At 44.8% G+C, this 23,704-nt stretch overlaps 1 protein-coding gene across 1 annotated transcript in view; it reads left to right on the forward strand.

Annotated features, from left to right (window-relative positions):
- Positions 1-499: 499 nt before the first annotated feature.
- Positions 500-23,704, forward strand: part of cdh8 (cadherin 8) — a 60,010-nt gene continuing 36,805 nt past the window's right edge. The window contains exon 1 of the mRNA XM_071517874.1: positions 500-788. Within this exon, the coding sequence (XP_071373975.1) occupies positions 512-788 (277 nt within the window). The 5' untranslated portion in view covers positions 500-511. The remainder of the gene's footprint in view (positions 789-23,704) is intronic.

Raw genomic sequence — 23,704 nt, forward strand, 5'->3', positions numbered from 1 at the left:
ATTTTTCATGGATTCTGATGCATTTGTATTGTAACCACACCATGTAATGCCACGTTCAAAGCACCTCTCGCCTTTTAGTTTTGTGAACTTCATACTGCGGGGAGCAATATCTACCACATATGATGTATTTGTGATCTATAACGAGGCACTATGTAGGCTAAGGTCCATTTCCTGTGCTACTTATAAAGTTATTGTCCCCAGCGGGCCTCATTTAGCAAAGTGTATGTTGAGCCACGTTTAGTATCCATGCTACTACAGCCGCCTCAAAGCACAGCAGCAAAACACATAGATCCCCACTGTCAAAACTGCAGTGTCTTCACAGTAGAGTCATACTGTACACTTATGTGCATTTACAGTGTGTGAAGCTGCAAAATCTGCTGAGCACCTCACCTTGCGTCCATTAAAACCCCTACAGGATGGGATCAAACTGATGACTTTGCTGCGCATTTGAACTTCAACTGTTTCTTTCTCCTCTTCCCCTCTTCTGTTCCAGCTCCACACGGATTTGGATATGGGATCCAAGCGCATCAAGTACGTGCTGGCGGGCGAGGGCGCCGGCACCATCTTCGCCATCAACGAGATGACGGGCGACATCCACGCCATGAAGAGGCTGGACCGCGAGGAGAAGGCCGAGTACACGCTCACGGCCCAGGTCATTAACGCCGACACGGACGAGCCCTTGGAGCCCCCGTCCGAGTTCATCATCAAAGTGCAGGACATCAACGACAACCCGCCGCAGTTCATCGAAGGCCCGTACCGAGCCTCTGTTCCGGAGATGTCGACAGTCGGTGAGTCAGAGCGGGCGAGACTTCATTTCTGGTCTCTGCCGGGCAGTAAACGGTGCGCTTGATGCCAGAGACGGGCAATCTCTGATGGGCTGTTGCTTGAAAATAATGAGTAAATAGGAACAAGTGAAAACTAGCTGTCTGCTAGTTACATGCTTGCCAGCTGTGAGCGTCTTGCAAATGAAAATAAAAGGATGAAAAATTAAAACAAATAGCTCATTACTGCGACTTAACAACCGGCGCGTTTAACTGCTAGCACACACTAACGCTGCATCTTCAACAAAGGATTAGACCCAGGGGTTGAACTGGGATTTTTGGAAGGTGGGGGAACTCTTGACCATGACTAGGGGAAGAGAGTGAGGAGTGAAGGAATCAAAAGAAGCTGCCACAGCGGCACATGCACTGTGCTACGCTCGCGGCTCATGGATCTTTCAGCCTCAAGTCTACTTTTTCAGATTTCACAGAAATACACCGAGGGAATCCACTGTAGATATACAGTATATACAGTACTGTGCAAAAGTCTTAGGCACATGAAAAAAAGAAAAAAAGTAAAGCGAAGATGCTTTCAAATATAATTAAATAAAACGTTTCTAAATATCAAAAAGTAGTAAGAGTAAACATCTAAGACACAATTTATATAAAAACTCTTGGGTGCCTAAGACTTTTGCACAGTACTTAGATATATTTACACCAGACGCACATATATATTTAACAATCAACCTACTAATGCCTTGTACTGTTGATGTTGATTAATACATCTGCGGCGATGCAACTTTAAAAAAAGCAAGAGTCACTGCGGGACGATGAGCATTTTTATCTGCTTTTGAAATATCACGTGTCAAAAAATGAACTTCGGGTCTGACTAATCACAAGTCAAAAATAATCCCGAGCAAATCCGCGACCGCTTTGATGCGCGAGCGAGTCTGTGCAGGGAGTGAAGATGGATGGATGGATATTGCTGTCGCTGCGTCGGAGGCAAACTTTAAAGTGAATATGTGCAGCTCAACAAAGAGCTAATGAAAGTACCACAGAGCAGCAGCTATAGCAACATCAGCACAAGTAGATGACTATTGAAATGACTATTCCCCAATTTGTATAGATTATAGGCCCGGTTATCTCACCATTTGGGAATATGTGGATTTTTCTTTTTTATCACAACCTTTTTCATGTGTGCAGTCAAATATGTGATATGAACTGATGGCCCCTGTGATCAGAGCAGTGTAATTAGAAAGCTTTGAATAGAACAATTTTTTGAAGGACGCACAAAACTGTGGGAAAGGGATTAGGAGCAGGAACCATTGAAATAAATTAAAAAATAATAAAATAAAATAGTCTGAGTCTGAAATACCTTGCGGAATATATCATTTTGTATCAGAAGCATTTTGAAACTGATAAAATATGTCTTTACCACTTGAGCTTGAGTTTTTTTTTTTTCGTCATCAGAGAAATAGTAACACAATAGAGAGGCATAACAGACCTCATGGCCAAAGTCCCATCTCTGATGCTGTTTCTACCTGCCTGTGAATGCGAGCGCTGCCCTTGTGTGGATATTAGCGCTGACTCTCTGCTGCTTTGCCTCTCTCTGCCTCATCTGTTTTCTTATGTTATTGTCATTGTCCATGTTAATGTTCATGCCACTGTTTGTGAACGGTCCTGGGCCGGCGGGAGATCTCTCTTTCGGCCCACCCAAGGTTTCTTCTATTGTTTTCCCTATTAAGGTTTGCTTGGAGGTTTTTCCTTGTATGCTTTGAGGGTCGAAGGGTAGATTAGGCCAGTGGTTCTCAACCTTTTTCATATCATGGACCCCTAATTTAGTCCACATTAGGGCCACGGACCCCCATTTGATGAGATCTTTTCTCTCAGACCCAAATCTGAAAATATCTTTATTGTTAGGTATGATTTTGTCCAGAATTCCATGACTATCTGTATTGTAGGTAGAGCGATAACAGATAAACTATGATCAAAACAATCATTCTTCTACATTCTCTAATTGTGTTCACTTCTTGTAAATGAAGTATTTGCTGCGGACCCCCTGGAACCCCCTCTCAAGGACCCCTGGTGGTCCCCAGACCCCACGTTGAGAACCACTGGGTTAGGCTATGTAGGATATAGGCAGGCTTGCTATGTCCTGCTGAAAGTCCTTTGATGGTTCATTTACATGCATAGTTTTAGCGTTACCTAACATAGTTCAAGTACATTCATAGATGCAGAACAGGCAACGAAATAAAAAAAAAATCATACAGTTTGCATGTATTAGCGCAACCTTTGTTAGCACCATGCTGTCATTCAATCTGTCTGAGTGGTGCTAATTGCCACGAGGTATAGCATCCACCCTCACAACACTCCAACCCCCCTAAACTAGTACACAAACCACTGGAAACACTTTACATTTAACAGTATGCTAATATATTCATATATTCACATTCGTATTCCATCCATGCATTTAAATGGCCACCGTCTGATCACATAATTCAAACATATAACTCGCCCAGGATTGGCAGAAGCCCGCGAGTGGATCAGTACGCAGCATTTTTTCTCGAGTGAGCCTCGCTGCTGACCCTACAGCAGGAGGAGTCTTGTAGACAATATTTTCATCAGTAGCCGGCAGGAGATCAGAGTTTGTCTTCTCGCCGCTTTGACATTGGAGGAGTTCAGCGAGGGTGTTGAGGTCTGTTGTTGGGCGGTATGCGCTTGTTATTGTGATTCCTCATCGGGTTTCCTCTTGTTACCTGTCACGAAGCTGACATAACATGCTAGGGCAGATGGTGTTAGGTATGTAATGGAATCTGTTTGGTAATCCCATCTGCGGGTTGCAGACGTTGCATCGGTTCCTTGCGTTAACGGTGATTTCGCTGCGGTGTCTCGCGATCGCTTAAGCCGCTTCTTATTAGCTGCCACTGCGGCGGAAGTAAAAAGGAACAAAACCCGATGCAAAAGTATCCATGTAAACACCGAATAACAGTGAACTCTGTTGTCTGAACTCTGTTACTTGATCCCCGCTGCTCATTGTTTGGATCTCAGCTGAAATGCAGCTCTCCAAGGGCTTTGTCAGTGTAGTGCGGGAAAAGCTATACTGATGGGATAGGGAGCAAAGTGGTAGTTGACAGCACTCTGTGATTTGCCAGTGGGAATGCGGCATAAGAAATGGAAGTCGGCGTCTCTTTGTTGATTGTTGTTCCCTTTTTGTCACTACTGATTAATTAAACATTCACGAACGCTCAGTTGTTTGCTTGAAAGGCTTTTCTTTCAAATGACTAGTTTTCGTCTTGTTAAGTTTTCATGTGCTGCGGCATAATGGAAAGAATCAGAAGCCCCGGACAAACAAACAAGAAGTCATTCATCTCTCGCCTCATATTCATAAATCATAGGCTCTTCTACAATGGGGTTTCATCTTTATCGCAGTGGAATGAGTATTTGTGCAGAACTCGGCGGTTTGAGTTCTGCACGTTGAGCAGTGGATAAGTAATAAAGTCCACAGGAAAGGCAGGAGAAGATAAACGGATATTGATGTGAAGTCTGCTGAATATGAGCCAATCTCCACTGCAACACGGACACTGAGAAGTATTAAAAAGTAATTACGGCGTATGCTAAGAGATACTAAGTTACGTCCGGTCGTCGCTTCAAACAATGCTGAGTGTGCCGATGCGTTTCCGCTCGGTGCTAACCCACCTGCACGGAATGATCAAAAAATCTAATTCAGACTACCACAGGCCAGTTTTCCAGACAGTGTCATCCACTTACAGAGCTCGCCAGTTCTGCTGCAGACTTCATCAATGTCTCGCCCAGCTCCTCGTTTGTCAAATGTGTATCCACGCGGTATCAGTACGACCGGGGACAAATATCAACACCCACCTTTTATCTGTCAAGGACCACGGCCGGATAGAATCCCCCCTCATTGAATGTCACCATCCCCCTTAGGAAGCGGTCCCCGCAGCCGGATGAGATATGTGACATGGGCCGCCGAGGGCACCATGTTTCCTGTGTGCGGAGGAGCATAGAGGTTAATGGGAAATGAAGGAGAAAGACCCTTTGTTCTTCCTTTAAAAGAGCCAGCCGGATAAGACGTGTGGCTTCCTCTGACTTCTCTGTGACTTTCATTTTACTGAATGGCCGACCGTCTACCGTTTTAATTGTTTAGTGGATTGCCTCTCACAGTACAGTGCAACAATGCCAGGAAGTGGGTAGCAAAGGTAATGGCTGCACTTGAAGAGTGATGCCCTGTCAGCACACAGTTTGATCTAATTTGTAGCGTAATATATAGAGCCAGGGTAACACTGTCGGTGATAAGGAATTAGAAATGGAGCGACTCATTTGTTAATAACTGGTTGTTACATTATTTCGAAATTTGAATGTAAACAAGTAAAGGTAGTTAAAGGCAAGCCTGTGGCTTAGTCAGGCTGCTGCTTTTTGAAGGCTACACTTCACTGAAGTGTAGCCTCATTGAGGCTGTCTAATTTGGAGCTTGTTGTTCCTCATCTTTTCTTGTTTTTATTAAATAATTCTAAGCCAAAGAGCACCTTCAACAATGCCCCACCACAAGGGTTCCCAGCAGTAGTGCTCTCTAGCTTCTCTTTTTCTGTTGTGGGGCTCCAAGGACGCTGAGGTACTCCACAAAGGCCACAGGACAGCGCACATTTGCAGGCAGGCGATCTCTAGGCAAGGCAGTGCACAACCAATACTATCACACATTGCTGCATCCTGGAGGTAGCGCCGCTGCCGGCAATTACCGATCGGGGTTAGGGTTAGACTCTGTCGTCGTAGAGAATTTGCCAGTAGCAGTGCTGGTGGGGAGCGACGGCCACGTGTTCGCCAGGTACCGGAGCTGAGGGCCCAGACGACGCACAAGGAGCGTGGGAGGGAGGGACAGGTGTGCAGCGCTGCCGTGCGTAGCTCTTTGCCCAGCAACAGTGGACACAGAGCCAGACACCCCAGATGAGGAAGGAGAGAGAGAGAAATGCCAAACCGTAGCGATACCGACACAGCTGAAGAAGGTCCAGGCTGAGAGCCAGGGGTAATGGAGGAGGTGTCCACCAGAGATATATTTTCAGAGTTCCTACAGTTCAAGGAGAGGGAGCCACCTTCGCCGGGCCGCTTTGCCACCGGCCAGCGTGCAGACCCGAAGCTGATAGAGGTGACGTGAAAGTGATTGAGGGAAGTGCGTTGAACAACTGCTTGTGCCCAAGCCCTATGTATCCAAGGTCCAGTATCTAGCCCATACCCACCTCCTGGGGGCGCACCTAGGAGTGGAGAAAACCTACAAGAGGATCATAGCCTGGTTCTGGGGTGAACAGAGTTGTCCAGGATTACTGCCAGCAGTGCGCTGACTGCCAGAAGACCGCCTTACTACCAGAGTCCCCTGATCCCCCTGCTTGTCATTGAAACGCCCTTCAGCCGGCTGGCCATGGACTTTGTAGGACCACTGTCTAGGTTGGGCTGTGGACACCAGTTCTTGTCCTGGGCAATGGGGGACATGTGCAAGCTACAAACTGCAAACCAACTGTTTGTTTGACAGATTTAACCAGACGCTAAAGTACATTAGTGGAAATAGGCACAAAATTGGGATGAGCTCTTACCTTACACCACATTGAATAAACCTTTTACCCCAAACCTCACGTGTCAGGTCCTGAAATTCTGAACAGTTGCCGCAATGTCCTATAACACATTGAACAGCAAACTGCCGGGCTACTTCAGTCAGGAAGAGAAAATTAGCTTTTTGTGCAACTCTGATCAGTGATAGTGGCCAAGAAATTGCCTCATCATTGTTGCTTTAATCTCAAAGGAACATCTTGTTTCTAGGAAACATAGAAATAGATATTTGACCTTGTGTCTCACTTTTTTGTGTTGCCCTACGTAATTGAGAAAGAATTGCATAGTGTACCACCACCATAGCAACAAAGAGTGGGTTTCATCTAACATCTAACAGAGTGTTCAAAGAACTGTCAACAGGATAAAACCCCATCAGGCATGAGCACCTACACACTAACAATAGAGGGAGCATGAAGAGCCCAGTCGCCTGCCCAGGATTTCACATCAATTTTTTAATCAAATTAATATTTGATGCACTCCTCTCCATATCTGTCCTATACTGAGTGTCAGTTCTATAAGTATATTCATGAGATGATTATATTTCAATTTCACTTCAATTAAAAGTGAGTTTGTTGCTTATTTGTGCAAGTCTGTCCATGATTGGAATTCTAATTCATTTGCACGGACTGCACAAATCTCACAGGATTAGCAGATCCTGTTTTTCCGTTAATGGGGTCTTTGACTTTAAGGCCAGTACAAGCTGACAAATTCCCCCTCTGTCTTTCTGCCATATGCTGGAATTATGAGGCTCTGCTACCCTTCTGCAGCTAACAAGCGGGTTGTGATGTAGTTGAAAATTACAAAGTCTGCTTGAAGTGACGATTCAGGTAATTAGGAGGAGGTCGCTAGACCCTCCTCCCTGCACTAAGGGGGGTGTGAATGACAATAATTGCTACACTGTGAAACAAACTTGCTGAAAGTTGTTTTGCCGGATGGCGCTCGTGCGAGGGAGGCCCCAGGAGTGTTTGTCGGTGCCTGCGCTTCATTATCAGGGCGATTAATAAACGGGCGCATAGACAGATGGCCCGTCTCCCCTTCTCACGGGCCGCGCACTCTGAAACCCCGGCAAAATGAATCCGTGTATGGAAGCACGGGGCCCCGCCAAATGTGTCAAGATCTGCTAAATTGGAGCACAGACATAAAATTGAAGTGACGTTAATAGATTACCTGGACTTGATTTGCATTTTCAGAGTTATTATGGGCGTGGGTAACAGGACTAACAGGCACAGCCGTCTATGTAGGGCCTTAATGATGTTTCTGATTACGCTCTCATCACCACCGGCAGCTGGGAAAATAAGTAAAGGCTTGTCATCACAGATTTGGACGATAAATGAACAGACTTGATCAAGGGGAGACGTATGGAAATGAGCAACACGCAGACCTTTATCAGAGCTGAACGACTCACGCTTCTAACATACAGCCGACACCTCACTGTGATCACAGATGATTTAATACCCACACAGTTTTATAAGTGATACATAATCCTGCATGAAGGATAACACTGTTAAACATTGTTATATGTTACATCAAAGCGTGTGTGTATGTGTGTTAAGTAAAAGCTCAAATGCAACTTGAAAAGTCAATAATATGGTATACTGCTACTATTGTAGTTGGCCCTGTTTATCTTATGTTTTATATTTCTTCTAATTGCTAACACTGGAAGCAGCATAGAATATTATTCAATGCAAAATCTGGAATGCAATTAGTTCCATTAGCAAGACTGCATTGCCAGTTACATATATAATTACAGCCCAGTTGTCACTGTACCAAACAGTTGTAATAAGAGACCTGTGTGCCTAATTAATCAAGTATTATACCTCCAGCATTCCTATTACTCTTCATTTATTTTTCTCCCCATTGCCATCTTTCAGATCAATACAAGGAAAGCTGTGCTATTTTGAGAGCATTTCATGCTCCACTTGGGCCAGATGTGCTATAAAAATCCTCTTCCTTGATATACCTAAAAATATTATTGTACTACGCTGATCTTGCAGTAAATCTTGAACATTGGAAAGTCTAAGTCTGAATGCATTAACTGCAGTTTAACTTGAATAAATCCTAGCAGTATTTCAGGGTCACAGCAACCCACATAAGTAAAAGAGGCACATTTATAGTGCATCTTTTATCTGGCATATCTCTGTTGAGCCTTGAGCAGAGAGCTGAGAGCGAGGGTGTCTGGTGTTTGTGTCTCTCTCCTCTCTGATCCTAGACTCTGGTCTGCAGCTTGGCAGATGGGCTGAGTGGCAGGGGGCCCCTGGCCCTTTAACATGGTGGGCAGCTGGGCCAGAGCTGGGCCAGTGCTGAGCCGGGGCACATCTGACGAGCGGGCTCCTGAGCCGGGCAGGGACAGGGCAGAGCGGGGCTGTGGTGATGGTGGTGGGCGGCTCACAGTCTGAGCTGGGGTGAGGGGGGTCAGAGCAGTGAACCTGGCCAAGGCTCTGACTCTCTCAGGCCTGTCTAACTGCCAGGCGGCCTGCCTGCCAGCCTGCCCTTTTCTGTGGCCGTGCTAAATGGGGATAGGACAGGCCTCCAAGGCAGAAAGGATTTAACTGACATGCTGGAGTTTCTCTGTAAATAACCTGCTACTCCTATCTATCTCACCTCATTTGGCACCGTCATCTGCACTTGTGTGTGTGTGCATCTGTGTGTGGGGGCGTATGTGCAGGCTTATTGTTATTCACCTCTGCGAGGGTCTGTGATGCTTGTCACCTGTCAATAACCCTGGGAATATTTTCCACTATGTACAACTGCATCCATTCTTGCCTGCCTCTCACGCCCTTAGGTGCACAATGGATGGAGAGTAATTTCTAATTCATAAATTTTCTTTGCTGTCTCACAGTGAGCCAGTACACAGCCTATATAAGCAAAATGGGCGAGTCAGATTGTCACCTAGCTAGCACATATGTCGTTTCAGAAGTATAATGCAAAAACAAACACACATGCATGGTCACGGTTGCTCAAAATGAGACACGCAACACACATTACTAATTCATCAAATGTTATTTATTATCCAATGCGCCTCTGAATTATGTATGTAACATCATCAGTCTTTGGTTCAGACTGTAATGTAAGCCCTTTAGAGCCTCCTGGGGCATTTACTCTTTCTCGCCAACACATATGTACATGCATGCATGCTCATTTCATGCACACGCATATCTAGATATGAACATACACGAGCTCACACACACATAAACACCATGTGCCATAGTACATACCTGCTCTGGCCCACTCTATGTTAACATAAATCCACCATGCAGTTGTAAAGATGCTATTGTTCAGATGTAATTTGTCCCTGTTCCCCCGTGTAGAGCCTCTCTCTCTCTCTCTAACTCCCTCCCTCCCTCTGCATCTTTCTCTTCCTCATAAACACACTTTCTCTGCCTCTCTCTGTACTTCTCCCTCTCTCTCTCGCTCTCTTTCCCTCGCCATCCCTCTCTTTTGCCAAGCTAATGCTCTCACCCGCTCTTCCCTTGAGGGAGAACAAAAAAGTAGCTGGCTTCTAGGTAATGAAGCCCTTCAATGTGATCTGCATAAGATTGCCTCCCTCGCCGGCCTGGCTGCCGAGCCCCGATGAATAGCAAAAGACTCTCAATGAGACCAAGGACAAAAAAAGCGGTCTCCTCCTTAGCCACACTGCCGTTTCTCAAACAAAGTCACCCCCCTTTTTTTTTTTTTTGCGGCGGCCATGAAGTAGAAAGGGAAGAAAAATGAAAAGGAGGGAGGCAAATAACAAACAAAGTTGATGAAAGGGAAGGTAAATGAGAGGAAGTGTGTGTGTGTATGTGTGTGTGTATGTGTGTGTGTATGTGTGTGTGTGTATACTATGCCTGTTTTTGTAATGCTGATGAGGAAGAGAAGAGTGTGAATAGCGGAGGCTGTCACTAATGGCATCCTGTGCGTCGTCACATTGACAAGACGTGATTGGACGGAAGTAGTGCTGAATAGTTAGGTCAAAGATCATTAGTTAGTTGTTCTAATGTAGAAAAGCTAACTGAGTGAACTTAAGACAATAAGTTCAATCAGCAAATGTCTAGTCATGCTGATTCATGTTTCCAAGCCGAATGCATTAATTGATGAGCTGAAATCCAGTGTTATTTATTTTTTCACAAGGTTTGCTAGGTTTAAGTTCGAGTTCCTCTTGTATCACATGATTAATACACAGTTCAGCATATAGTCTGCAGCTGCAATACACTTACATGTAGTGGATTGTACTTGCCATGTGCATCAGAGAGAAACAGATACATAGATAAGATAGGAGATTTTATCATGTTTTTGTTTTTTTTTAATCAGAAATTGACCTATGATTCACCAAACATGCATACCGTATTTCCTCTAATACTGGCCCGGGCCTTTATTTACCTCAACTGCAAAGGGGACCAGGCCTTTATTGGAAGCAGGCTTATATTAGAGACAGGCCTTTATTTCTAATTCCCTCTGTTTGATAAGTATATTTGCTCATATTTTGGTATGAAGCCTCCTTGTTTTCTGATCTGCTTCTGTTGGAGTTCGTTAGGTAGCCGTTTTTTTGTTACTGCAATGCATTACAATAATTACGGTAATCGACGGTGGCACGCTCCAGAGACTTCCGCCAGGAGTTTACCGGTGTCCACCGTTGTTTTTAGCTGCAACCAGCAGCTCTATAGCTCGCTCTGTCGGTCGGTCGGTCGGTCGGTCGGTTGGTCCACGAGATGTGAACTCATGATTTTAAGTCATGAAGCTCATAACCAGCACTTTTAAGCTGAAATTGACAAACACACCTATATACACTATGGGTTTTTACAGTGTATGTAACAGTGTTCTTTAGCTCTCACACTGTCTCTGGTGTTTGTATCAGAAGTTCAGTCAATGTGAGAGTGAGGAGAACGTCTTCGCTGAGGTGAATTCGGTAAATCAAAAGATAAACAAAGCCGGTAGCGAGACCGGGGTAACAGTGTTCCAATAAGCCGATGGCCGCTGGTGTGTTTATTCTCCAGAATGCTGAGATGTTGGCTCGCTGTTACAACTCATCCCTTTAGCCTGTTTTTGCCGAAATCAATAGCGAGTTTAGGAATTAAAGAGTGATGTTGAGAACTAGGGATGAGCCTAAGAAAGTGGTGTAGGCTCTTCAGCTGTATGTGGTGTGGAGAGCGGATGTGTGTGTGGGGTCACTGTGGAGCGTTCTGGAGGCGTCGTGGGTCTAATTCAGCCAAACATCCGTGATGGGAGGTGACACTACCTGCACTCACACACTCAACCCTGTAACATTTAGATTAGGTTTCTGGTGAACGGTGCTGCCTGTCCGATGGTCCTTGATGGTCCCTGATTCATAACAGCGTAGCCTGATGTCCTCTGTAGCCGCCACTTGTGGGTCACTACATCACTCTTTTGACATCTGAACTGGGCTTCTGTATGAATGTGCACCTTGGATGATGGCGCAAAGGATTGCAATATCAAATCCTGTGTATTTTTTTTTGCATATTTTTGAAATTTACTACAAATCTTACAGCAACATTGTACACGCTTTTGTACCTTGAGTGCTTAGAAATGGCAGTAAAGTGCAATTGCAACTGCAGTTTTACTTTGTATGTACTTAATACCCTGAGCCTGATTATTTTACATTTAACTGGATATTGCTTCTTTTATTTTAGGACCTGTTCTCTCTGTTTTGTGTGCCCCTTGAAGGGAGGGACAGTTGGTGGGAGGGGGGTGGGGGGTAGGGGGTGAAATGTAATGTAATCTGCACTATTCTGTATGCTACTATGTATGTCATTCACCCTCTAAAAGGGAAACTTAAAAATCTAAAAATAAAAAAACATTTAATTACAAAAAAAGAAATGGCAGTAAAGTGAAAGTGAAAGTGATCCACAAGTCAAACTCTTCAAGAACATTCGTGAATATGCCCAAAATGTAGATGGCCAAATAAACCACTGCTTTCTCTTCCCACTATCCCACTTGCTAAATTCAAACACACTCACCGTCTGTGTATTATTGTAGGACAGTAGTTTGAGTATTGACTTTTGGACAAATAAGACTATTATTAAAACTCACTCCAAGCTCCACTTTTCTGGTGATTAAGAGCGAGAGCTTTGTATAAACTGTTTTTATAGACTTTGTGAGGTGTCATGTGTTAGAAATAAGTGAATCCCCCAATATGACACATTATGAAAAGTTGCATTTCTAAAAGAGGAGAAAAGAATCGAAATTTCCTGTGTGTGTCTCTCTCTCTGTGTGTGTGTGTGTGTGTGTGTGTGTGTGTGTGCTCATCAGCTGCGTATCAGCCAGAAGTGACAAGGGAATTTTTAAAGTCATGCTGGTGAGTGGGAGGTCCTCTCCGCATCATCAGCTATAACAGAAAAAGGCGAGGAGGGCTCCGAAATTCGCACCTCAGACTTGGCAAACGCTTACTCATATATCTGCTCGGGCTGCCAGAATGCTTTCTCGCACGCATTTTTCAGTTCGGATGCCGCGGCTCACCTATTAATTATTCAGGAGGCGAGTTGTGGATATTTAATGTGGTGTTGTAGGGGCCTTTCTCTCTTGCACTTTTCCCGCTCTGCATTCCTCCCTGTTTGCTCCTCTGCTTTGTATCTTTTATTGTATGGTGTGTCATTCCCACTTACTCCCCTCTCTTATTTTTTTATTTCCATCCCCCCCGCACAAAAAACAGAACTTTTGCTCTACGGCTGTGCAACCAAAAAATACAGCGAATAAGTCTGTGTGTGTGTGTGTGTGTGTGTGTGTGTGTGTGTGTGTGTGTGTGTGCCCTTGTCTTGCTCCAGGTGGTTTTTACAGTGTTGAGCAGCCGAGAACAGGATCCCCTGCACTCTCATCCCTCCACGTCTGCATTATTAATTGTCTGAGGTGCCGACCGTAGCCGCTCGGCCCCCGCGGGCGCCCGCATCGCGCTCCCTCCCTAAAATTAAAAGCAGTGATTGCATTCCATTTGAACGGCATAATAACAGTCTTTAAAGTCACATTAGAAAAAAAAAAAAAAAAAAAAAAAAAAATGTCTTTATTCTCACAATAGACTCTACAGGGTAAACAATTTCCGACCGCAAACGGAGTAAGCGCTTACCAAATATCTCCTGGGTAAACACACACACACACACACACACATAGGAGATTCATGCGGCGGAGGGGATTGGTTAGCGTGACATAAATGGGGGAGGGGAGGGGAGGAGGGGGGGGGGACATTCATCAAGGTGGCAGAGATTTGAGACGAGAGAGAGAGAGAAAGAGAGAGAGAGAGAGAGAGAGAGAGGGCCCATCCAATCAGCAGCAGCGGAAGGGGGGAAGAAAGGGGAAAGGCATAAAAGTCCACACAGCAAGGTCGTTGGGAAAAAAAGAAGGCGATAAGAAGAAACAAGGGATCAAATCTCAAGTATGGCGATGCCCCCTCCTCTTGATGCCTGTCCCCCCATTTAACTAAAGCCCTCGCCCCCCGCCTCGTGCAGCACGGGCCCGTCCGACACAATGAAGTGAAAGAGGGTCGGGGGGGGGGGGGGGGAGGAAAACTAAACACTACACTGGAGGATAGATGCTTTTTTTTTTACTGCTTTTATGATTTTGTCGTCAAAATTTACGGCCCCACTTGCGCGCTGATGACTTGTAATCCCGTACCAGTGCATATTGTAGCATGTTGCACACTTCACTGCAGCCAATGTTGATACAGGAGCACGAATTGTCATGTTTTTTGAGCGAGGTCTGATGTGGCGTTTGATAGATGAACTTGAAAAATCATCAAATCCGGGTGAAATACGCTTAATTTTCCAGTTTTTTAAATTTTTCTCCATTCTTTTTACAGTAACAATCTTCTTTTTTTTTGCTTTTTTTGACACCGTGCTATAGCGGTTCAAGCTATAGCCAGTTCATGAATGCATTTTTTATGCGTTTTAGGCTTACAGGAGCAGCAGCAGTTTGTCTGAAATAAATATAAGAAGGTAGCAGAAATGTAAGAAGCTGCAGTCGGAGTGTCTTTATTATTACAGTATGTTGGGCCAGTCTCTAATATTGAGTGCAGAACATCAAAGCAATGACCGCTCACCACCAATCCTGCTGGCAAAATCAGGAAAAACAGCATTTTGAATGATTTTTTTTTTTTGTTTTCTTTTTTTGTTATTTTCGAACACATTTTATTACGGAGCCGTATCGAATCGCGGAGCCGCTTCCATGGGGCGTTCCTGTGTGTGTTTTCCTCCTCTCCTGCTGTCATGCAGGCTGCTGTTGCGTGGCGTCCCACCAGCCTTCCTCTGGTCCGGGCTGTTTGTGTGTTAGAGTATTGGCAGCTGCATTGCTCTCAACACTGTAGTATGGATCGGGTCAGTTTGTGGTTTCTCCACAGTCACAGGCCGGCTGTCCGCCCCTGCAAACACAGACACAGACTCGCACGCTCACACACACACACACACACACACACACACACACAAAGCAGTCAATCCTACAGCAGGTTTACTATGTCACACTGGGGGCTGCTGTGTAATTGGGTGAATCTCCTCTCTCGCACGCTGCAGAGATAGCCCTTTAAAATTTCACTCCACTTCTGGGACTGTAAACAAACCTTGGGATTACTCGGGGGGGTGTAAATTCGCATTCCGCCATTTCTACTTTGCTCCCGTCTCCTGTCGTTTTTTTTTTTTTCCTCCCTTTTTTCTGTAACCCGTCTACTTGGAGAGTTTAAGGGGGGGGGTGAGCTTACTGTATGTGTTTACACATCATCTTTGGAGTGTGTGAGTGTGTGTGTGTGTACGTGTGCCTGCGCGTGCATCCGTCTGCCTCCCCGCGTGTCTTTATGACAGCGTGTTAACAAGCGTGTGTGTGTGTGTGTGTGTGTGTGTGTCTCTCTGTCAGTGTGTGTCGGCGTACGTAGGCGCGTGCCGTAGGTGTGTGTTTAAGCGTCGGTGTGGTGCGGGCGGGTTTATGTGCAGGCGTGCAGGTTTTTCCGTCTGTGTGTTCCCGGTGATGGATTGCTTGTCAGGCGGCGGCGCGGCGGCGCTCTCGACGGCTGACGGAGACATTAAGTCACCGGTCACGTAGCCGCGGTGCGTTTCAACACTCCTCCGGGAAACGCTTTAACCCCTTCCGCGCCGGGACGGCTGTCAGATGACAGAGTAGATCACTTAGAAGGTGCTCACTGCTAAACCCCACGCACTACTGCCGGGGTTCAGGCTAGCTCAGTGTCTTAATGCAGTTGTCTGGGGGGGCGGGGCGGGGGGGGGGGGGGGGGGGTTTGGAGCTGCTTCCAGTCGGGCCAATTGTTTTTTCATTTTACAGCAGTTTGAAGTGTAGTTGAGACCGCTGAGGAGTTTGATCATTATTCCATTTGACACTTTTTTTTTCATTTTATCTGTGCAGGTTAGACGAATAGAAAATGTGCAAAAGTCTTAAGCGCATGTAAACAACTCTGCAACGCGAAGATGCTTTCAGAAATAATGAAGTGAAAAGCTTCTAAATATCAGAAAATGTAGGGGAGAACAGGACATGCTGTCATATTTTTTACTCAGCCACATTAAGGTCTTCTCTAAAACATGGTGTTTTTACATTTTTAATAGTTTACTGGAATAAAAAGTTAGTACTGATGAAATACCACTTGACAACTTGTGACAACTTACCCCATATCAGGGCATGTTCTATCTATCACCTATCCTGGGATGCTCAGACAAACATTTTCTAACAGTGTGATATATTAATGTACATGTAATATATACACATTTAATTTGATGTTTTGTTATGTAGAATGGCATCTTAGTCACTTAAAGCAGTGATTCTCAACCTTTTTCATATCAAGAACCCCTAATTGAGTCCACATTTGATGAGATTTTGTCTCTCGGACCCAAATCTGAGAATAGTTTTATTGTCAGATATGATTTTGTCCAGAACTACATGACTATCTGTATTGTAGGTAGAGAGATAACAGAAAAACTAGGATCAAAACAGTCATTCTTCTACATTCTCAAATTGCGTTACCTTCTTGTAAATGAAATAATGCTGAAGTTTAACAATTCATCAGTGTGCTGGGGACCCCCTGGAACCCCCTCAAGAACCCATGGTGGTACCCGGACCCCACGTTGTGAACCACTGACTTAAAGAAAACAGTAATAATAGTAATCTGCCTCTGTGACTTTATGTGTCCGGTCCAGCAGAAAGGCCACTCGCTACACAAGCCAAAGGTTTGTGGGTGATCAAAAAAAGGATTTGGATAGGCATGACAACATATCCTGAAATCAGTGTGACAACATGCCCCACCCAGGAATTCCTGACACAGGTCCCTTCCCTGAGCACACAGCTTCACTAAACCATGCACATGTATTATCAGGTTATAGCTGACCCTTGCTTTTATGTGTCACGGTATATCATCATGTTGATTCCTTTATAAGAAAAAGATGAGAAGAAGAACACTAAGATTTTCATTATTTACTTTCAGGTATGAAAGTTAAAAAAACATAGACTGTTGTAATCAACATAGGTAACCTCTTATTAAGAAAGTAAAAATGTTTGTAATTGGACTTTTGGCTCTAAAGTATTTCGGTTCAGAAATAAAGCCACTGAGACAATTTACCCATGTGACAACTTACCCCGCTCTCCCCTACTATAAAGACCAGTCTACTGACACACTGATGCAGAAAACAAATGAATAAACATCTAAGACAAAATTTATCTAAAAAATCTAGGGTGCCTAAGACCTTTGCACAGTACTGTATATATTTGTATTCCAGATAGAATAGAATAAAATAGAACAGAATAGAACTATATTGTCCACAGTGGAAATTTGCCTTTGGCTTCACAGGTTGGTTAAAATGTGACACAATACAACACACAAACACAGCATACAACAATGCCAAAACATAATAGCAGTGATGGAGAAGGGAGTTAGGGGTTCAGTAAGGCACTTGGGATGAAGGACCTTCTGTACGCATTCTTGGTACATTCTGGATCACCTTTGGTTCAAGACAAATACTTTAGGATTTTTTTTAGCTGCTAGAAAGCTAGGACGTGTTTTGGCTACAGAAAGAACCTCCAACAAAGACTGAATAGATAGAACTTGTAAATAATATAAGACTGACCTTTTCCTTAAGAATATGTAATGACAAATTTGTAGAATATTCAGGAAAGTGGAGCTTGTACGAGTACTCAGGACCCATTTCATAATCTTAATATGTAATCACTGAATCTGGTGACCAACTGTTATTGTGTTGCTTTTCTAAACAACAACAAACTAGGCCTATATATATATATATATAAAAAAAGAAGAAAATATATATTTGACTGAGAACATATTCTTGTGCCGCAGCAGCCTGGGGAAGTAGATGCTGGGGGTGGGAGGGCAACGCTTCCCTCACAACTCTGGCCGTTGTTTTTAGTGCACCGTCATCCTCAGCACTGCTGCCGCCCCCAGAATATGAGAACAATGCACTCTGACAGAATGTGAATGTTCAGCCTGGCACCCAAAGCAAGCTGAGTGTTTCTGTTACACATACCTGGAGAACGGGCCTCGAATAAAATCTACATTTTTTGGAGGAATAATGTTTTTTTTTTATTATTTGAATTCCATACAATAATGATTAGTACACCGCAGCGGTTCTCAACCTTTTTCATATCAAGGACCCTAATTTAGTCCACATTAGGGCCATGGACCCCCATTTGATGAGATTTTGTCTCTCAGACCCAAATCTGAGAATATTTTTATTGTTGGCTATGATTTTGTCCAGAATTCTATGCCGTATTGACGTATTGTAGGTAGAGAGATAACCATCAAACTATGATCAAAATAACCATTCTTCTTCTTGTAAACTTCTTGTAAATGAAGTAATGCTGAAGTTTAACAATTGATACATTTTCTGGGGACCCCCTGGAACTCCCTCAAGGACCCCTGGTGGTCCCTGGACCCCGCGTTGAGAACCACTGGTATACTGTATATTTTGCCCTATGTCTCACTTCAGTCCTGTCCAAAATGTTGCCTGGTGTATCATGTCCCACTGCCTTTACACACACACACACACACACACACACACACACGCGCAGCTCAACTGGAACAGTATTGGGCTACATGCCTCGTTAAGGGCACTTTGGCAACAGTATATACATAAGTAATTCATTTCTGTTATTAAGTAATAACTTTGATCTCTGGTTTCCACTCTCAAGAGCTAGCGTTGATGTAGTACGGCGAAATATTAACCGCAATTCCATTTCCCAGCACAGTTTTGCATTATGCTGAAACATGTTTTTTTGAGGAAGCATAATTCACATGAAACACCCTTGCCCCTGTGGCTGAGTTCTGAAATTAAGCAACATTTTGTTCATTTACCCATGATAAAGTTGTTCATTAGACAATATACTTTGCCTTATTCTTTGTTATTACCTTGCCATTGTAAACGCCTTGGGAGCAATTAAACATGTGAAGTGCCCAATTTTCCGTCCTCGACTTCCAGTCCTGAACTCTATCTGCATGTTGCACACATTTCCTAAAAACTAATTAAAGTGAATCAATGACACAACCCTTTAAAATGGCGGCATATGTCACGGCCATCAGTGGGGAACAAAGGACCCTCTTAATTGTTTTGTTCCTGCCGTTCCTGTAAACGGCTTGTCAAGGCACCACACTCGGCAGCCGGCTCCTTCTATAAGGGCTGTCATACACACACACACACACACACACACACACACACACGTATACACTGTCCCTAGCTTCTCTGTAACGGCTCCCTCTCTGTCTTATAAAAGACCATTAATTGTACTACAACAATGACAATGTAAGTGCTTAAGTGTGACGGTCCCCTTACTCTTCACAAGCGCAGCGTCCCTTATCCATCATTGGCTCTGGGGAACAATTTCTGGGATGCTGACAACCATATCTTATCTTCAAGATATTTTTTTCTCCCCCCTCCTCTTGCAAGCCCTCCACGCTATGCTGTATTTCCGATAGGCCGACTCTTAATTTTGAAAAGTGTGTTACGGCCCGATGTAAACAGACGCGTCCCGATCTCGGCGGTCTCGAGGGTGCGCTCCTCGCTCGTCCGCCCCCGGGCCCTCGCCCCGCTTCCGCCGGTCCCGCCCGAAAGCCACGGCTTAGCATGAGTGTGTGCATTAGTCCCCGTTATGAAGACCGATGGGCCGAGGGAGACGATGTTTTCCTCCTGCCTCGTAATTATTTACTGTGCCTCCATGCGATATGAAATACCTTCCTGATAGAAATATAAAACTCCACGGTTAGAGGAGAGCCATTGTTTTCCGTCGCAGCCACAGACTGTAGATCATGTCAGTGTTTGGCGGTCAGATGGAAAACAGGGGGGTGTTTGACTAATGACAAAAAAGTTCACGCATCCCAGTTGTTTATGCGCATGCTTGTTTGTTTAAGGGTTTCCCTGTAATGCCCATCTGCACTGTTGCCATAAATGCCCATCTGCGGCCCGCGAATATAAAAACTGGCTTTGACTACTGTAGGAAAATCAACTGGCGGCGCTCCAAGTATGTCATCTTCTCCTCCGAGAGAATAGACGGACGGGGATGGATGGATGAAAGGATGCCTCGACACGCTTGTTTTCTCCACCTCGTTACAACCGTTTCTCTGTTATCGAGAGCTTTGGCCTGCCACACTACAGCGCCGCGCTACACTTTGTATTTGACAATAGTCTGCCTCGCAGTGCTAATCGCCTCTTAATTCTTGCGTTATTCCCCGTCCGTGCGCGTGCATTTCAATCAAATAGGTGGCACCGTCCAAAAATAGTGCTGTTGGCAATGCCGGGAGAGATGGGCTGTCAGTCTCCCGGTCTGATCATGAGCTATTATCCTCTCTGCCCACAGACAGGGGAGAGAGCTACACCAGTGTCTATGTGATGATGATCAATACATAATCACTTTCCTGTCACCGCAATGGCGCTATCAGGGGACGGTCGAGGCCCGCAGACCAGCCATTTAAAAAAAAAAAGGGGGTTGGCACGCCATCTTTCTGACCTAGAAAAGCAGAGAGAGGGGGGAGCAACGGCTGAGCAAAGCCTGGACTCATTCAAATAGTCATTGCCATGGGATACATTATTATGTTTTCACTGTGCTTGGTGTGTATTAGGTAATATACTGTATATGTGTATGTATATGTATATTTGTGAGGGGGAAAATATGATTCAGAATTACTTTCACACACTGACAGACAGATTGACAGAGACTGAATGAAGGGCAAACAGCCAGGTGGACAATTAATAGGATTTATTGCATGACTTTGTTGAATACTCAATTCTGATTGGCTGAAGAAAACATTTTGAGATGGAATAGTCAAGAAGTCTGGTCGTATTTCTGAAGTCTAATCAAATTGACTGCCGACAGCTTGTGGCAAAAAGACATCAGCCTGCCGCTTGGTTACTGCAGACAGACAATCAAGGTTAGATGCATAGATATATTTTTTCAAATTTTCTACTTCAAATTTAATCAGAGAGCACAAAGGTTTTGATTGCTGGTTAGAGGCTGAACAGTACTCTTTCTGGATTTGTTTTAGTTGCTTTAGTAGGTTGCAGTCTGCTAGCTACAGACATTTCTACTGTATGTTTACAGTTCTGCTACATTGCAGGCTGTGGATGCTAGATGTAGGCTACATAAGTATAAGTGAATAGTCTGGTAAGCTATGTTAATAAATGTAGGTTACTGTGACACAGTAAACTGTCTTGTCTCCAGCACTAGTATCCAAAGTACTATGAGTTGTAGCTTGAAGAGTCAGCTTACTTAACCTGAACATACAGCTGGTTTTTGGCTCTGTTAGCTCACTAACTAGCCAGCAAGCTAATATAGCAAAGCTATTGTAATGTTAACATGCAACTACTAGCCACTACTAACACTAGTGTTAATTTGAGATACAGTAGCTAGTGTGAAAATCAGTGTTCAGTATAAATCAGTATTTTCTATGGCGCTGGGGTGCGACTTTTTCTCTGTTTTTGCTAGCTAACAAGCTGACATTTAAACAGAAAATCAGGCAGTATCAGTGGGGAAATGATTAATTCCTTATCAAAAACAGCACAGAAATGAACCATGCCTATTCATTTTTGTTGAGGGTGCCGAGTTGTATATTTAGAAACGCAATTAGCTCTTCATAGCCACTGTTGCCCGTGAGCTCAGGACCTCCAATATGGCCACCAGCGGGACTGCTATGCCACCCGAAACCCCCTCTATAGAGTTTCTGAAACATTCTAACATCTAATATCTGCTTTGTGCGCACCTTATTATAGCAGTAAACCATCCACCATGCTATGCTGCGGCGCACACACTCCTGCCCCCTCTGCCCCTCTCTCTCTCTTTATCCCTGTCTCTCTCTCTCTCCCTCTCTTTGCCTGCCGACCCCCACGGTGTAAAGCCAGTCAGACATAAACAGTATTGTTTTACCCTGGTAGGGCGCGCAGCGGGGTACTGTTAGCCCCCACGCCTCACGCGGCCCACAGCTCTCCCCATGCCTCAGTGATATCCCTCTCCACGGCTCGGTGCCCGCATACATATGAATGCCCCCTGTCTCCTACCCTTCACGCTTCTGAGTCGGGGCCGAGCTTTGAGCCGGAGCCGGAGCCGGAGCCCGGGATGTTGCCGCACAGCTACCGCGCGCGCCGGATGGAGGGATGCCGTAGCGTCCTGGCAAGAGTAAATGAACTATAATGATACATTCTTCGGAGTGATTATAGGTATGATGGTGATACAAGCTACTTGCGTGGAGAGGGCCTCCCTGCGGCGCGGTTTCCTGGGTTGTACTAAGCACGCTGAGGGTGTAATTATGGACTGTGGAGGGGAAAAAGCTGCTCACGCTCCTGTTGGATCAACTGGAAAATGTTGTGCACGTATATATATATAGACATGTAGTATTGATAATGAGGACTTTGTAGTGGGGCCACTCAGAGTGCGCTGTATGTCTGTAGGTTATTGATAAGTGTGATGGAAAGTGTTCTGACTAATTTTTGCCCAGTTTTCCACGATGCTTGATTGTGTTTAAGGAGGAGCCCAGCCCCCCCCACGCCCTCAAAATGTGTCAAAATGAGTGAGAAGCGATGGCGTTCTCCATTTGTCAGACAACAGAATACAGTATTCATCATTTTTATTTCATCATCAGCAGAGGCCTCATTTTTTATCCCGGCAGCTGGGGTAAAATAAGCGAAGAAAGAGAACTATTTTTCACTGAAAAAAACAAATGGTGCAAACCGGTGTTTGGATTCCCCCTGTGAGCCGAGCTACCGAACGGCTAGGGGGGCGGAGCTTCTCCCGGGAAATTAGCCGCATCAGGCCATGGAAGAACCCTCGCTTGTAAATGAAGCTGTAAACAAGTGTAGTATTTCATTTTTCAAATTCCTTTTGTTTTGCCTGCCACCCCGCAGTGTAAATGTCTTCCCTCCCGGCCGCCGCGGCTGCAAATGAGCATCCAGTGACGGCTCAAAGCTGCCTCTTTTTGACCTTCCAACCTTTGATCATCCTCCACTACTTCTAAAGGAAATAAGGCAGGCTGCACATGAAGCTGTGTTGCAGAATAATGTGTTGCTAAAATAAGCTCCGATGCCCTTCCGCAGCCATTGTGTGTCAGACCCCCCCCCCCCCCCCCCCCCTCTCAATTTATCCCCTCTCTCGTTTTCAAGGAAGATTCCTATTGATTTCCTATCACCGCGCCAGTGTACACAGTAAATGGGAAGTGTGCTGCCCTATTATTTCTGTTGGTTGATAAAACAGAAGGCCATACCCCAATGTCTTTATTCCGGGGCCCCCCTGGCTCTTGAGAAACCGCAGGCCCTTACGCCGTCAAGACAAGGACCGTAAATTTGATCTAAACGCCTAATGTAATGGCATCCTTTGAGAATGATGTGTGTTTAAATTATTGGTGTAGCATTAAATCCTGTGAACTTCCTGATATGATTAATGAGATTATACTTAGCGGGGGGGAAAACAACCGTAAATGCTGGCTGTATTTTCATCCATCCTTAATGCGTGTCACCCCCGTAGGCGACTACCCAAACCAGTAGAGAATGATTTTTTCCTTTCCCAAGAGGAAATATGTAACGTCTCAATGTTTGGGCATGTGCGAGACAGCAGGAGGAAAGTGAGACAAATCCGTTCAGACAGGGAATAGCATGAATCCACTGCTGCATCTCGAACAGGCGGGACCAAGATTTAGGTATTAAAGTTGCCAAGGTACCCATCCTAGGTGAACCCGTTCCGTTGTGGGCTTGTTATGTACCTAATTCCTCCCCGCGTGGCTTTCATTTTTAGAAACCATTCAGCTCTTTCGTCTTCCCCCGAACTTTATAGGTGTTGTGTTGCCATTGTGATCGCCACAATGCTACGGGCGTCCAATAAAAAGGCAGAGACAATATTCCCCTCTGCGATTGAGTTCCTCTGCCCGTCGC

The sequence above is a fragment of the Centroberyx affinis genome, unplaced genomic scaffold (genome assembly GCF_046629955.1).
Source record: "Centroberyx affinis isolate AG114_WGS23_722 - 3 ecotype Tasmania unplaced genomic scaffold, CSIRO-AGI_Caff_v1 ptg000533l_1, whole genome shotgun sequence".
Taxonomy (NCBI): Eukaryota; Metazoa; Chordata; class Actinopteri; order Beryciformes; family Berycidae; genus Centroberyx; species Centroberyx affinis.